The 14,892-nt window shown below is 42.2% G+C and overlaps 2 protein-coding genes across 3 annotated transcripts in view; one reads left to right on the top strand and one right to left on the bottom strand.

Moving 5' to 3' along the window:
- elmo3 (engulfment and cell motility 3) overlaps positions 1-8,601 on the top strand; it is a 23,134-nt gene extending 14,533 nt beyond the window's left edge. The window contains exons 12-21 of one of the 2 annotated variants that reach the window (XM_073471922.1): positions 318-440; positions 568-672; positions 900-1,008; positions 1,133-1,269; positions 5,253-5,416; positions 6,156-6,268; positions 6,366-6,470; positions 6,615-6,694; positions 6,783-6,863; positions 6,997-8,601. In XM_073471922.1, coding sequence (XP_073328023.1) covers positions 318-440; positions 568-672; positions 900-1,008; positions 1,133-1,269; positions 5,253-5,416; positions 6,156-6,268; positions 6,366-6,470; positions 6,615-6,694; positions 6,783-6,863; positions 6,997-7,209 — 1,230 coding nt within the window. In that variant the 3' untranslated portion in view covers positions 7,210-8,601. The remainder of the gene's footprint in view (positions 1-317; positions 441-567; positions 673-899; positions 1,009-1,132; positions 1,270-5,252; positions 5,417-6,155; positions 6,269-6,365; positions 6,471-6,614; positions 6,695-6,782; positions 6,864-6,996) is intronic. The other variant, XM_073471923.1, reaches the window with a different exon arrangement.
- fbxl9 (F-box and leucine rich repeat protein) lies at positions 8,430-14,892 on the bottom strand. The gene is made up of 11 exons (XM_073471925.1): positions 14,579-14,892; positions 14,206-14,307; positions 13,949-14,083; positions 12,955-13,134; positions 11,797-12,102; positions 11,365-11,581; positions 10,976-11,133; positions 10,665-10,880; positions 10,323-10,535; positions 9,990-10,207; positions 8,430-9,902 (listed from the first exon to the last, which is right to left on the bottom strand). The coding sequence occupies exons 1-11, from the start codon at positions 14,630-14,632 to the stop codon at positions 9,734-9,736; spliced, it is 1,968 nt and encodes a 655-aa protein (XP_073328026.1). The 5' UTR covers positions 14,633-14,892; the 3' UTR covers positions 8,430-9,733.

The raw sequence follows: 14,892 nt of genomic DNA, 5'->3' as shown, positions 1-14,892 counted from the left end.
TTAACCCTGCACACACACCCCTTAGCATTCATCACCAGTCCTCAATTGACCTTTGAAAGATTAACAGATTTGCCCGGGAAAAAAAAAATCTGCCAGTTAATCATAGACAAAAAAAACAAACATTCTTAGTGGAAATGACCAGATACACTTGATTAGGAGTATGTGCATGGCTGAAAGAATGAGTTAAATATCCTGATTAATTGTCTGTTAGGTTAAAAACAAATAGCAGCTTGAAATATTGAAAACACTCAAAGATCAACATCCATCTCTGTAGTAAACATCCATCTTTGATCTGCTTCTTCCCTCTGTCACTCCAGGAGCAGAGAGACATCCTCCATGGTTTGCGTCAGGCAGCGTTTGAGACAGAAAGCGAGAACAGCCTGAGCCACGAGAGACGGCGCTCGCTGTGCGCCAAAGAGTTCAAGAAGTTAGGCTTCTCTGTAAGTGACTGACTCATAGGTTATTTCACATTTTTTCTGTTTAGCATTATTATCAGTACTCCTTGCTGTATTATTTTTTAGCTACACATTACAGTGATTCATTTTGTCTTTGATTATTTCCTTTCAGAACAACAGTAACCCTGGTCAGGACTTGGTGCGAACGCCTCCTGGTCTTTTAGCTTTGGACACCATGTTTTATTTTGCAGCACGCTATCCTGACGCCTACAGTAGGGTGAGCATGATTTATTTGCTGTTCATTTGACAATTTGATAAGTTCTCCATTTAAATTTATATTAGTGGCGCAATAAAACATCTTAAAACCACTGTTAACCGTGAGGTTACATAATGTCATGTTTATTATGTTTGTGAGAGCTCTGTGACCCATGCTTCACCTTATGACTAATTAAAGTTTAATTTGGAGTGTTTACTGTTCAGTCTAAAATTGTTGCCCTCCCCCAGTTTGTCCTGGAGAACAGCAGTAGGGAAGACAAACATGAGTGTCCATTTGCAAGGAGCAGCATCCAACTCACACTCATCCTTTGTGAAATCCTTCGTATTGGAGAGCCTCGTAAGTTCAACTCCAACCCACCAAGTGCCATAACTTTGTCTTGGTCAAACTAACTCTAAAACAACTAATGTTGTGTCATGCTGCTTTTGTCCTCCATCTTTTCCATCACTTCCTCTGTTAACAGCCTCAGAAACGGGATCTGACTACCACCCCATCTTCTTCAGTCAGGATCGGCTGATGGAGGAGCTTTTCTGTGTCTGCATTCAGCTGCTCAACAAGACCTGGAAGGAGATGAGAGCCACACAGGAGGACTTTGACAAGGTACAATAGCATAGCATCGCTATCTTTAAAGGCCTAGCGACAACTGTTGGATCATACAAGAGAATTTTGATGAGGCAGGCCAACTCCAATCTTCAAATTTCTTTCACTTTAAAGGGATAGTTAAACCTTTTGGGAAATGTGTTCATTCAGTTTCTTGCTGAGAGTTTGATGAGAAGATTTATACCACTCTTATTTCTGTATGGAAAATACGCACATTGAGCCAGCAGCTCTGATACCTTTGGAGAGAGCCAGGCTAGGCTCCTTGCCCTGTTTCCAGTCTCTCTGCTCAGCTAAGCTAACTGACTAAGTTAAAAGCAGACAACACAGTTTGTCTGTGATGCAAGCCGTGTTGCATAAATTAGGTCATTGTAATCCAGGGACATACACTTAAACAGTAATGGTGTTTCCTCAAAGATGCTGTAAGAAAAGTCTAAGGCTGAAGGACAAAGTTTAATTTCTTGGATGTACAAATTTTATTGCCAACAAGCCAGCTGTGATTTTTTTTTTCTTGTGCTATGGTGACAGTTGCATTGAGGTCTTCCCACAGAGATGGGAAATATTACAGCTTTGCAAAGGGAATTTTGTATAATCTGCAGATTTCACAGTTGCTGCACAGACAAATAACTTTTGACTGCTGGTCTAGCATGAATAATGGCACACCGATTGTCGCTGTGTGGGTAAAAAGATGACACAGGGTATTTCAGATCCAAGCCTACCATGGCCAGAAGGGTCCTGTTTACTGCAAATCTTGCAAACAAATACAGTGACATAGCAACCGTGTGCTTTCTATTAAGTACTTAAGGGCTCAATTGTGGTCATTTTCCGTTAAGCTGGAAAGGCCCAACCACAATTACACTTATATAAATGATGAAATGATGTTGAAATTGGTCACTTCCTTTTATCTACCCACTGTTTTGCTTATTAAATGCATGAAAGCAAAGCAGCAATTACCACATTCTGTTCATAAATCCCTTATTATCTTGCACAGTAGCATCATGAATCATAAAACAAACCTCAAAAGCTCTGAGTGATTTCTCTCATCTCAGTTATGTTATGTGGACAATGAAGGCCTAACAAATTAAATTTGAACTGAAGGCCATCTCCTCCAGACACAGAGTTTAAATGAAATTAAAAGAGTTTTATGATGGACTTGTTTAAGTTTGTACTATAGTGACTTTATATAGGATCATTCTTATGCTACACATCCCCAACCCCCACAGATAGTTTACCCTGCATTTAGGAACACACAGTGACCTTACAGCCACAATGTAGTGTGTAAACTATGGTAGTAAGTTGAGCCAAGCCTTCAGAAGCGGGCTCTTGTCTGGGAGAAATATTGAGAATCTGCAGTCCTGAAAAGAAGAGCGGTCAAGCTTTGTCCTGAGCCGCATTTCAATATCACACATCAACAAAGTGCTCTCCTGATAGTCATAAAACTCAGTGACCTTTCGACCTTTCAGCATCGGGCCAGTGTCCTGAGCGCCAGGCCAGCAGTCCGGCCTTTGTGTCTGCCTGCGGCCCCCTACCCAGGGTGCTTTGGGGCAAGGACAAAGAGGCATTAGGTGGACAAAGAGAAGCGTGGTGGGCGGCAGAAACATAGGGAGAAGGAAATGAGGAAAACAAAGCGCTCAGGGGCATGAGCAGTAATTACACAACAACAGAGGGAACCTAAAACTCCTGGAAACATTATGAGAGGGAGAGAATGAGAGGGCTGGAGTGGGGGAGAAACCAGAGAAAAAGAGAGGTGTTGGTATATTTGATATCACAAATTTAGGTTTCGTTACCAAGAGAATTAATTGGAAGTGTTTTTGCACAAACACACTCTCTGTCCATCAAATCATGTGAATGGATTTGCGTAGCTCTGTAGACCCGCTGTGATAACGGTCATCCTCCACACGCACACATGGACACACATTTTGCATATGTGCACATGCTGCAGGGTTTCAGGGAACAGGGACAGCTGCCAGTCATCGCTCCCATTGGCCAGTTCAGCTCAATGACAGAGGGGCTGGACGGGAGGGGGTGTGCATGTGTGTGAGAGTATCAGGGTGTCTGTTTACAAAACAGCCACAGGCCTGCACCTCTCCTGTCATGTAGGTGATCTCTGCCTCTCTCTGCCTCACGTTAACCGCTCATCATCCCCGTCGCTTTTCTCTGATCGTTGACGACGGGTGGAATTTGAAGTTGGGATTGAAATATTTGTTGAAATAGTCAGCCTGAAAGGAAAAAAAGATGGAGGTAAGGTTGTCTTTGGTATTATTTCTCACTTAATTAGTTTGTTATTCATTCAGTTTAATCGGGCTGGTGATATCAAATGTTCCAGGTGAAGACAAAAATCAGATTTGTCATCCACAGTTTAGCTAAATTGTTAAAAAGGTTATGCGTATCAACAGACATGAATTGTGGCAGGAGAGTTAAGATGACATAACGGTGTGAAGTGGCTGCCCAAGGCTTGTGTCATGTGAACGTTGCTGGACAGTGAGGTTATTTTGGCGCAGAGGGCTTGACAGTGTGAAACACTAGTCGCTTGTTTTGTGTCCCTGCATGTTCACACAATCTAGGATGACAGTCTGGATTTCACCGTCTGCACTTGCACGGCTGCCAGATGGATGGACTCGGCCATTCTCTGTGGTCGTAAACCATTCGGTCACATTAAAAAACCCCTCTCCGATGGTTACAAGCTTTATCGGATTGTCATGGGCTAAAGATTTCTGCTTTTGATGTGAATTGCTGTCATAGAGAGAAGTCTGGACAGAGCTGCACTGAATGGATCAAATTACACTTTAGTCACTGATTGCTCACAATCAGTCAAATTGGGTGTGAACAGGAATGATCTAGGTCAGCAGAGTGTGTGTCAGAGCAGCGAGAGCAGGACGTATAGTGCTGGAGTTGGCTTGGTCTCATCGCATTATAGATTTTAAAATAGATTTTCCTCTTTTTACAGCTGAGGCACGTATACTGAAGAAAGTACACTGTTTGAACAACTGCCCTGAGTTCTTGTTTTAGGGTTGCCAGGGTCACCCCCCGTCCCTCAGTGTTAGCTTCAGTTTATGGTCATGCAGAATACACACATACACACACAAAATCGGAGCAAATGCTGAGTCATTGCTGCAGCAGTTCAATGTGGAGGGACTTGCTCACACATTAGTTTTGAAGTTAAATGTGTTTTTGATTTTTTTACCTGAGGTTCATCCATTTATAATAATGAACTCCATCAGTAAAATAACCACCCAGTTTTTCCATCATTGATTGTGCTAATTCAGCATGGTCGGTGTTGGGTGGACGTAGCAGATAATTGGGTTGATAATGACCGAACTGATCAATGACTGTGTGGGTCAGAGAAGAGGGGAGGCACATATAGGCTTATGTGATTGGACAGTGTGACCCAGGAGGGAGTTTAACTTCAAACTAATAAAAGGAGTAGGCGGGAAAATAGATGAATGGCTCAAAGACAAGGGGTGTGGTTTAGGAGTCATGAAAGAGTAGAGGAGAGGAAGTGCAGTACTCTGTTCCTGTAGGTCAGTATTGGGGGTTGGAATTTGTCAGTTTAGATAACCTGATTAAGGTCTGAGTACCACAATGTTGTTGTCATTAAAGTTGATCGCAAGTGCAGTGGACAGTGTGCGGTAATTCCTGGAATTTCTCAGTTGAAATTTCCGACGACGCCAAGCATAAACATGACTGTGACTGTGACAAACTGATGTTTCTTTGGCAGATGTACACAACTGAACTTAAAAGCCAATACAATTAAAAGTAAAATAGAGGAAAAAAATGTATAGCTCTCCATACCTTCATCATTATTCCTTTCTGCTGTTGACCTCCGATGTGTACAAGTTATTAGTAGAGGACCATTCCTCAGAAGGATAATTTAACCTGAGGGCTTTTTTTGAAACAAGGGGAAGTGTTGGTAAGGGAGAGCTGCATGGGACAGCTGAAATATCAACACAACCAAACTTAACTAAACTCTCTGTGTCCGTCCCCAGGTGATGCAGGTGGTGAGAGAGCAGATCACCAGGACGTTGTCCAGTAAGCCGACCTCCCTGGAGCTCTTCAAGAACAAAGTTAATGCTCTCAACTACAGCGAGATCCTCAAACTGCGGCAGACAGAACGGCTGCACCAAGAAGAGACTCTTGCTCCACCTGTACTGTGAGTAGCAGGATGCTTACCACTTGAATGTGCACCTTCTTGTTGCCTTATTTGATTCCTTTGTTTCAGCTGCATGACAGAAGATGCCCCTCTCATATAGTCGCGTTCTGAGTATTACAATAAATATTTTTATGAAGCTTGACACTTCAAAGAATGTTCTTCAGACAAGAAATCATTCTTGAGACTAATTGTTTGCTAGCTGCTTAATTGAGTTAGAATGGATTTCAGTTTCATTGCCCTTGTGATGCACACTGGGTTCAGGATTTGTTTAATTGTGTGGATTGTTTCAGGCATTTCAGTTCTTGGAGCAGCTATTTTGACTCGATGTCCCTCCAGAAAAATGAGTTAATGGGTTGAGATTCTTGTTGGTTAAGTCGTTTTTTTTTTTTAAATGTGGAAAAAGTAAAGCAACACAGTGTCTGTAGTGCAGCCTGATCAGCTGCTTTATTGACGACTCCGGATAGTTTCCACCCTCATGGAGCCAGCTGACAGGTCAGCAGCTACACTGTTCTTTATTTTGCCAGTGTTTGTTACTAAACACTGAGTGTAACAGTGTGTTGCTGCCACATTAAGGGGTCATCCATGCAGATTGAGTTTATTGGCATTTGTGAATCCCCATCTGACTTCCCATGAAATTTTGATTGTCTGCTTCTGAGTTTGCAACCGTGTCTGCAAAACAAAAAGAAGCGGTACTCCCATGTGATGAAGCATTCTGAAGCATTTTATTATGTCATCTCAGTGAGCTCAAAGAGCGCCTGAAGCCAGAGCTACTCGAGTTGATCCGCCAGCAGAGACTCAACCGGCTGTGTCAAGGAACAATGTTTAGGAAGATCAGCAGCCGACGCAGACAGGGTGAGACACAGCACACACACATACATAACGCCCTTAAGAAAAAAATGTAGATCCTGTCTTGTTCGACCTAAACCCTGTGATCATCTGATTTTCTCAGATAAACTGTGGTACTGCCGCCTGTCACCCAATCACAAGATGCTCCACTACGGTGACGTGGAGGAGGACACAGACAATCCACCAATCGAAACACTTCAAGAGAAGAGTGAGTCGAAACGGAGTAATTGGCAACTTGTATTTAGAGGAGGCAAACAAAACTTGATCATGTATATGAGTTGGAGCCCTGACTTATTTATTTCAATTAATAATTAATTAAACTTAATTGTCTCTGTTTATGATTGTTCCTCAGTTCCAGTAGCAGATATCAAAGGCTTGCTGACAGGAAAAGACTGTCCTCACATGAAGGAGAATAAAGGCAAACAGAACAAGGTCAACGACACTCTTCTTGTTTTCAGATTCTGTTCATGTTCACCTCTCATTGGTTGAGATCTCACTGTGTTTATCTATCTTGCTTCAGGAGGTGCTGGACCTGGCATTTAGCATCATGTATGATGTAGAAGAGTACAGCCTGAACTTCATCGCCCCCTCCAGAACTGATGTGAGTCTCGCTCTGAACTTGTACCCAAAATCTACAGAACATTCCCCTCATTATCACAGTTTCTTCTTTTCTGTGTGCATTACAATGTATAAACAGTTTAATTAGAGGCTTCCTCTCTCTCTCTCTGTCTTAGTTCTGCCTGTGGACAGATGGACTGAGTGTCCTCCTGGGCCGAGAGATGAGCAGTGAATCCATGCGCAGCGAGCTGGAGATCCTCCTCTCAATGGAGATTAAGCTCCGCCTCCTGGACCTCGAGAACGTTCCCATCCCCGACAGCGCGCCGGTCGTCCCCAAACCACCGAGCAACTACAACTTCTGCTACGACTTCAGTCAGACTGAGCAGTAGAGCATGTGCATCAGCTGGAGTGCAACTAGGATGTGTGAATGTGTAAATATATATGTGTGTGTGTGTGTGTGTGTGTGTGTGTGTGTGTGTGTGTGTGTGTGTGTGTGTGTGTGTGTGTGTGTGTGTGTGTGTGCGTGAAATAAGGCGTATGTGTGGTGAGAGACGACCTGTGCATCCGTGCACTTATTCCTATAATACAGATTTATAACCTTGACATTAGATTCTTCTTCTGCGGTCTTCTGCATCCAAGTGAAACGATGAAAAGGAGGAACCCTGCCGAAAGTGACGTCTTTAAACTACAATAGTGGTTGTGTGTGTGTGCACTGCTGCCAAATGGCTATTGACTGTACTAATGCTGCACATTGTCACTGCTCATATCTCCTTTCGTGATTCCTCCTCCTCAGCTGTCTGGAAGCTTCAACACAGCTCCAAAAACAACAAAGATTTCTTATACAATACAGCCACTCAAGCAATGGTACTTTAATTTTGTTTTTTAATCTTTTTATATTTCTAAATATATCTAAAATGTACGATACATGGAATGATCCCATGTGTGAGGAGGTTACAGATGCTTTGAACCTTCAGTTGCTTTTATTTTAATGGGCATTAACTAAAACTGAGTGCTTTCTCAAGATGTGGTACATGTTATGCTCATTTCCAACAAATAGACAATACAATAAGATGCTCCGTACAACTTTGATTTTGCATTAGGTACCAAACTTACCTTTCTTCTTTTGGTTTTTAACAATAGGTACTTGTAAACCTTTGCCATAATTAGCTGTTTGATAATGACAAAAAACCTGTAACAAGTTTTATATCGAACCAGCAATCATCCCAGGAAATCGGTATGATACAGTATGCAATCAATGATCTTTTCCTGAACTGTTTTGTAACTGATCAATTGCCTACAAGGTACATTTTTATAATACTATGATAGAAGTGACATGCTCTGACAGTGTACGACTTTCTCACTCACAAAGCACTGTAGTGGCGACACTCAAAGCAGCTACGTATGAACTGACACAGGTCTACAGCATAATCACGGAGTGTGTTTGAGTGTTTTTTTTCACATTATGTTATTCAGTCAGCACTGTCCTGTGCAGTGCATTCCTGATGCGCAACCCTCTGTGATAACCTTCACTTTGAGTCATGTGCTTTGGGGGACTTCACATGAATAAACAGTTTGATTTATACTGAGGAAAAAAAAACAAGCATGTGTGTGTGTTTTGCTCAGAGCCAAGCTTTGGTTTATTTATAAAATCAACATCTTTTATCTTTGATTTTTAATTTTTACAGTCTGTAAGTCTCTGCCTCTGTCAGGGGCAGCTGACATCCTCTAAAAGGAAAACCTCTGAAAGAGACCATGCAAAATAAATTTCTCTTCATCATTCACCTAAGCATCGGAGTAATTTGTTTCTACAACCCCCAATTTAGAAAGAGTTGGTACACGGTGTAAAACATAAATGAAATAACAGAATGCTATCATGATACTATCATCTGTTACCAATGAACTTGTTTACCTGATACATCGTCTTTGTAATGTTTTCAGTCTAGTTTATGTCAAAAGGGAAATTATCACATTCTGTTTAATTTATGTTTTACACAGCGGCCAACCTTTTTTGGTATCTGACAGTTGTTGTTGAGAAAACTATTTGAGAACCACTATTTCATTTCATATCACATCTTTACTTATACTTCAGCAGCACAAAACTGTTACAAAAATATTAAACCTATTTTGCCATTAAAAAAATAAGAAAGAAAAAAGTCAGAAATGGACAAACATGAGAACTGAAGTCTGATCTCCTTTTAGCATTTAAAAAAAACAAAATTGGAATGTCATTAGTTGTAGACTAAATGTAATTAATAAGTATTAAATATATAATAACACACTATTAAGAATTAACGTTCTTTTCTCTGCAATAGAAAAGAAATCAACAAAACTAAAGCATTACAAAAATAATCAACTTAATCTCAACAAAATGATTTCTTATGAAAGCTTCCTCCATTTTCTTTCAACCTTCAGTGATGGAAATGTTTTCTGAGACACTGACTGGTTTCATTGATATCTACAACTCGTAGACACCTTCACATCTCGTCCTACTGAGATAATGTGAATGTATTTCTTGCTTTGGCAGCTGTATGTTGCAGTTTTCAGAGTTTCTCTTGATTTAAACAGACAATTGTGCACAGATGTGCCACCTTTAAATGCCTCACTTAAATCTGTGCCCTCAGTGATGATGCATCACATAAAGTGAACATAAATACTACAAATTTCTCCCCTTGGACTTAACAGTTAATGATCTTTAAATATGGTGGTTAAATACAATTTTATCTGCCATGTGGTTTTGTATCATACAAGTTGTACCTGGACAATACTTGTTTAAAACCACTTACAGTACAGTTAACATATAGATTTCAACATTTCCTTCAGTTTTTGTGCAAATTACTGAGATGTGCAAAAGCTCAACTTACGGAGAAGGCAGGTCAGCAGGTTTTCTTATTAAAAAGGTCCTGCCGGAGTCAGTCAGAGTGCAAGTATATGATCTGCCCCACCTATGAATTTGTAGTGGACATTTTCCAAGAAGGGCAGCTGTGATTGAAGGAGCTCCAGAGTTGTCATGGAGATGTTTTTGCACCTTGAGATGTCGAGTGTTCGCAGACGTTTACAGTGTTGCACCAGGAGGAACAAAGATCTGGATGGATCGAGGGTTAAAACATTAGGAATTCATTTTTTGTCTGGGGCTGCAGATACAGGCGACGTGGGGCTGTTTGACACTCACCTGTCAGTGATGTTATTACAACAGGAGAGGTAGAGATGCTGCAGTCTGTGGAGATACGGTACAGCCTGTGCCACTCCACGGTCACTGATCCCTGGGCAGTGGCTGAGGGCCAAGCTGGTGAGGCTGCGGCAGTGCCAGGCTACTGATGCCAAGCTGGCGTCGGTGATCTCCGGCAGCATGGAGAGTGACAGACTGTGGAGGTCCGGGTAACGCACCACCTGAGGACAGGAGAAACAGTACTGACTTTTTGAAATATAAAAATATATAAATATAAAAGAATATAATATATTCTACTACAAACACACACACATTGGCTGCTCCTCAGCCTCCCACCTGTGTGATGCTGCTGTCAGTGAGTTTGTCGCAGGCAGACAGGTCCAGCTCCTGCAGCCTGTTGAGAGCTAAAAGTGAAGCTCCAGCCTGTTGTCTGAACTGCTGCAGGTCGTTCTGCGTCACCAGCTTGGGCCGCTCCTCAAAAGGCAAACGAGGAGGCTTGAAGAAGCCCATGTTGCCGAAGGTCCGGGTGAACTTGGGACCCTTGTCACTCTGTTGAGATAAGTATATTTATGCACAGCTTTAGCACATCCTGCTAAAACTACAGTTACTGTAAATTCCAGTGTATAAGGAAAGCAATTCCCTCTTTCCTTACAGCCACAAAATGTCTGTCTTTCTCACCGTCTCGTTGTCAGGGTCACATTTGCTTGTTTCCACCATCCCCAGCAGCCCCCAGTCTGTGACTTCTTTACACCAGCCGAGCCGCAGAACCACCAGCCTGTGCAGGTAGGTGGCGATAGAGCGCACAGACAGGTCAGTCACGTTGACACATGATGTCAAGTCTAGCTCGCGGAGAGTATCCCCAAGAAGCTGGGTCAGAGAGAAAACTTCAAGATCCTGAAGAGAGAGGAGGAAGAAGATAGGTTTCTCATGTATTTTTTACATAGACACAGTAAGATATAATCACACATAGTGTACAAACACAATCTGACCCGAATGTAGGTGCAGCTCTTAAGGCTGAGTGTCTCAAGCTGTGCTCTGGCAGCTACGGATCCCGTCAAGCCTTTCACTATCTCTGTCCCACTGATGTGCAGACACTCAGACAGATCCAGACTCCTCAGGGACGACACAGACAGAAGGTCAGCGAGGCCTGTGGATGACAGGAAATCATTAATTGAAGTAGAACACTAAGAGAGTTACTAGTTAATGTGCACAGAGGGTGTCAAATGGAAATATATAGTATTTCACAAGCATCAAACCCATGTTAATTTATTTCTTTGACGACATGGGGGCAGCACAACAAGCTGTAAACACAACACTGACAATTCTTTAAATTTCAATCTTTAAGTCTTTAATTCACTCAAAAACAATAACACTCTACCTTTTTCAGTGATCCTCCAGTCACGGGACAAGGAGAGGTGTGTCAGTGTCTTCAGGCCCCGGGCTACGGCCTCTACAGACCTGTTGGTCAGCTCAGTGCAGGCACTAATGTCCAGTTTCTTGAGGCTCGGCTGGTGCTTCACCAGAACTTCCACTGAGTAGTCGGTCAGCTCCTTACAGCCGTGCAGACATAGTTCGTCTAAGACTAAACCCTGAACCTGGAACAGAGAGAAAATCAAGAAATTAAAAAAAGGTCTTATGAAGATAGGCAGTTGAAACTATCTTTACAGAAACTAAAGGACATGCTAAAATCATGAAAAGATTCTAAATCATAAATAAAATCTTATTCTATATAAACCACCAAATAGGAACCAAGATCAAGGATCATTCCTTCAAGCAGTAAAGAAGCTGCAGTGACTTAAGGTTATCCGACCTGTGCAACAATGCGGAGTGACTCGGGGGTGATGGAGGTTCTGCTGAGGTCCAGAGCTACAATGGTGGATTTCTGCTCTGTTAACAACCTCCGCAAGTTCCTCAGTGACAGCAATGCTGACGAATCCTCAACGGCTCCAACCGGGCACCCTCGATACGGGTCGAACTCGAAAGCGATGTGGCAGCCGGCCAGCGAGAGGCGACGGAGGCACGGGGTACAGCCCGTGAGCCGGTTGAAGGTGAGGTCGGAGAGGTAGCGCAGGTCGGAGAGGTCCAGCTCCTCCAAACCACACAGTGCTGACCTGACCTGTAACAAGAGGATTGGGTTTGACCTGAAATGGGACCATTACTACAGGTGGAAAAACAATAAAGCTCCAAAGACGATGACACTCAAAACTTACTGCGTGGAATCACTGCCAATGCCCTGTTTTCCTCAGAGAACTACAGATATACAGAGATGCTAATCCTGGCTTATAGTAGAGCTATACAGGTAAATATGTAGGCAAAAGTAAAAACTAATACTGTTCTACAAAGAGAGCAGAGAACAGTAACTACAGCAGAAGTAGAAAATGAGGGTTTTAAGTTTGCTGGCTGGCTGATAATCTTTGTAACAGATTAAAAAAAAGGTTGTAATACCTTCATCTTATTAAATTTTAACTGATTATTATTATTTTATTTTAAAAAGTACAAAACAATACAGTTACTGCACTATCCTAGTTCAAAAGAATTACATGTATAAACCAGCTGTCTTGCTAAGTTTCTGTCTGTCCATTTACTGCTTAAAAATAATATTAGTAGTATTACTTAGTAGTTTACAATCAATCAGTCACAAAAATTACTAAAATTTCTATGGATTTTTTTTTTCTAATATGGTAAAACAGGTGCCAGAAATCTGATACCGGTCTTAACTCAATTTTGACCAAATATGTAGTTAAAGTGTTTTGACTCTTTGCCCAAAATTGCTTTGGTTTTATTTTTATTATTCTGTCACTTTATCTCCAGTGTCCAAACACATACAGATAAGCATAAAAAATTATGCTAGAGTCATGATTTCTGGGTGGTCAGGACATGTTGACAGGACAGTCAGCTGAGGTGTTATTGAAACAATGGCCAACCTCAGTCCACCATTCCACTATTATTACATAATAGTAATAAATACCTGCTGTCTGTGCTCCTCCCTGGAGAGGAAGGCCCCAGACATGAAGAGGCTGTCCAGGCCCCTGAGATCCAGCCTGCGGAGGGAGGTGAGGCGAGGCAGGAGGGCCAGCAGAGAGGCCTCTGTTATACTGCTGCCAGGCAGGGCCAAGCTCTTCAACTTAGGGCCCAAGCACAGACCCACCTGAAGAGGGAAGAGAAGGTAAAGAAACGGGTTAAGTAAAGCAAATATGGAAGTAATTGGGGCGAGGGAGGTGACAGGAGGACAGAGAGAGAGAGAGAGAGAGCAGGTAACTTCACTTCCTGCTTTCTCTGTGCCATTAAAAATGACATATGGACAGTGTGTATTGGTCATAGCAATCAGTCCATTTCTTAAAACAATCAATCTCTGAAAGTTTGATTAAACACTAGTAGATACGACGTATCCCTCTCCTTATCGTTACAGGCAACGGTTGAGGACTTACAGTAAAGCTTTAACAGGAAATTCATTGCTTGCACGTCCAAACACACATTTTTTTGTGATAAGGGTGAAATGAACTTTGGACCATGACAAGTCTAATTATGACTGTTCCACATCCTGGTCAGTATGATGAAAAATCAAAACGATAAGAGTCACATCAACCATGCAAACACTCGTGATAAGAGACGAAAAAAAAACCCAAAAGTTTTGTTGAAATTTTCTTGTTCCTGGCTTATACAACAACTCCTTTCAGGAGCACAGACTTCCTGTCTTGCCTGGTAGCAGTCTGACTCAGAGTTGAGTAAAGTCCATGAGACTTAGGCTCCTTTAACTTTTTTTTTCCCCAAAAAAGCTTTTATAAGCCCTCGAGGTGGGGGAATTCTCTGAACTCACAAAGAAGTGTATGACCACATGGAATATCTATCACGATAAAAGCTCTCTCAAAGTCATCCAGTAATTACTAATCATCTTATTATTCTTTCTCTCTCTTTCCACACTCATGCCGTGAAGTGTTTTTAATAACAACGGCGCACTGCACCTCCAGAAGCAGCGATCTGGACAGACTGAAGCCATCGAGCTGACTTATAATCAGACTGCAGCGTGACTTTCTGCCCAGACCCCTGATCAGCTCCAGGGACGAGGCTGAAGCAGGGAAGCAGAAGGTGACGTCCCTCTGCACAAAGAGAAGACAGAGGGGGAACATGGGGTTAACTTTTACTCTTCCTTCCAGGGGCACTTTTGTTATGCAAATGTATAATGCAATCAGTAGTTACAGCATGCTGCAAAGCAAATTACCTGAAAGCGCAGGTCCTGACTGGCACTGTACCACCTGCGGCAGACCAGTGAGGCTTCCTTTCTGTCTGAAGCGTGCAGAAAGCTCAGGATGTAAACTATAATCTACAGTGAGAGATGGAAAAACAGCATTAGATCACATTAAAGTTTATGATCCTGGGAGAAAAGTCCATCCTAGGCCTACATAATTGCACTTTATTGACCCAAGTGACAGCATACTGCATATGAATTGAATACAGTAAATGATGGTGGTCACTGTGGCTACACTCTCAGCTCCCACGTGTGTGACAGTATGACTATGCAGCAGAGTGTTACTGTAAACAAGAAAAAAAGTCTGTGCTAGCTTAATCTTTGTCTGACCAATACATGAACTGACCTCCAGAGGCAGCTCAGGTGTTTCTGTAAAGTCCTCCCAATTGCAGTCTTCCATCTCAGCCTCTCCTTCGTCAGTATGAAGCGCTCCAGACCATCACAGGTCAATCAACTATCCATTCACTAGCTAGCTGCATTAAAAAGCTGTTGCGTTGGTTAACTCACGTTAGCAATTAAGCTAATAGCTTCTTGGTGACGAGAAGCCGTTGGTCTCGTCTCATTCTCTAATAAATAACATTTAAAAATGTAAAATCTCGGGTGTAAGCCAATGAAGAGATATGGAGCCTGCTGTCATCTCACTAAGCTACTTTACACTGT

The sequence above is a fragment of the Pagrus major genome, chromosome 8 (assembly GCF_040436345.1).
Source record: "Pagrus major chromosome 8, Pma_NU_1.0".
Taxonomy (NCBI): Eukaryota; Metazoa; Chordata; class Actinopteri; order Spariformes; family Sparidae; genus Pagrus; species Pagrus major.
Note: the sequence above shows the minus strand (reverse complement) of the source record. Positions and strands in the feature narration are given on the sequence as shown.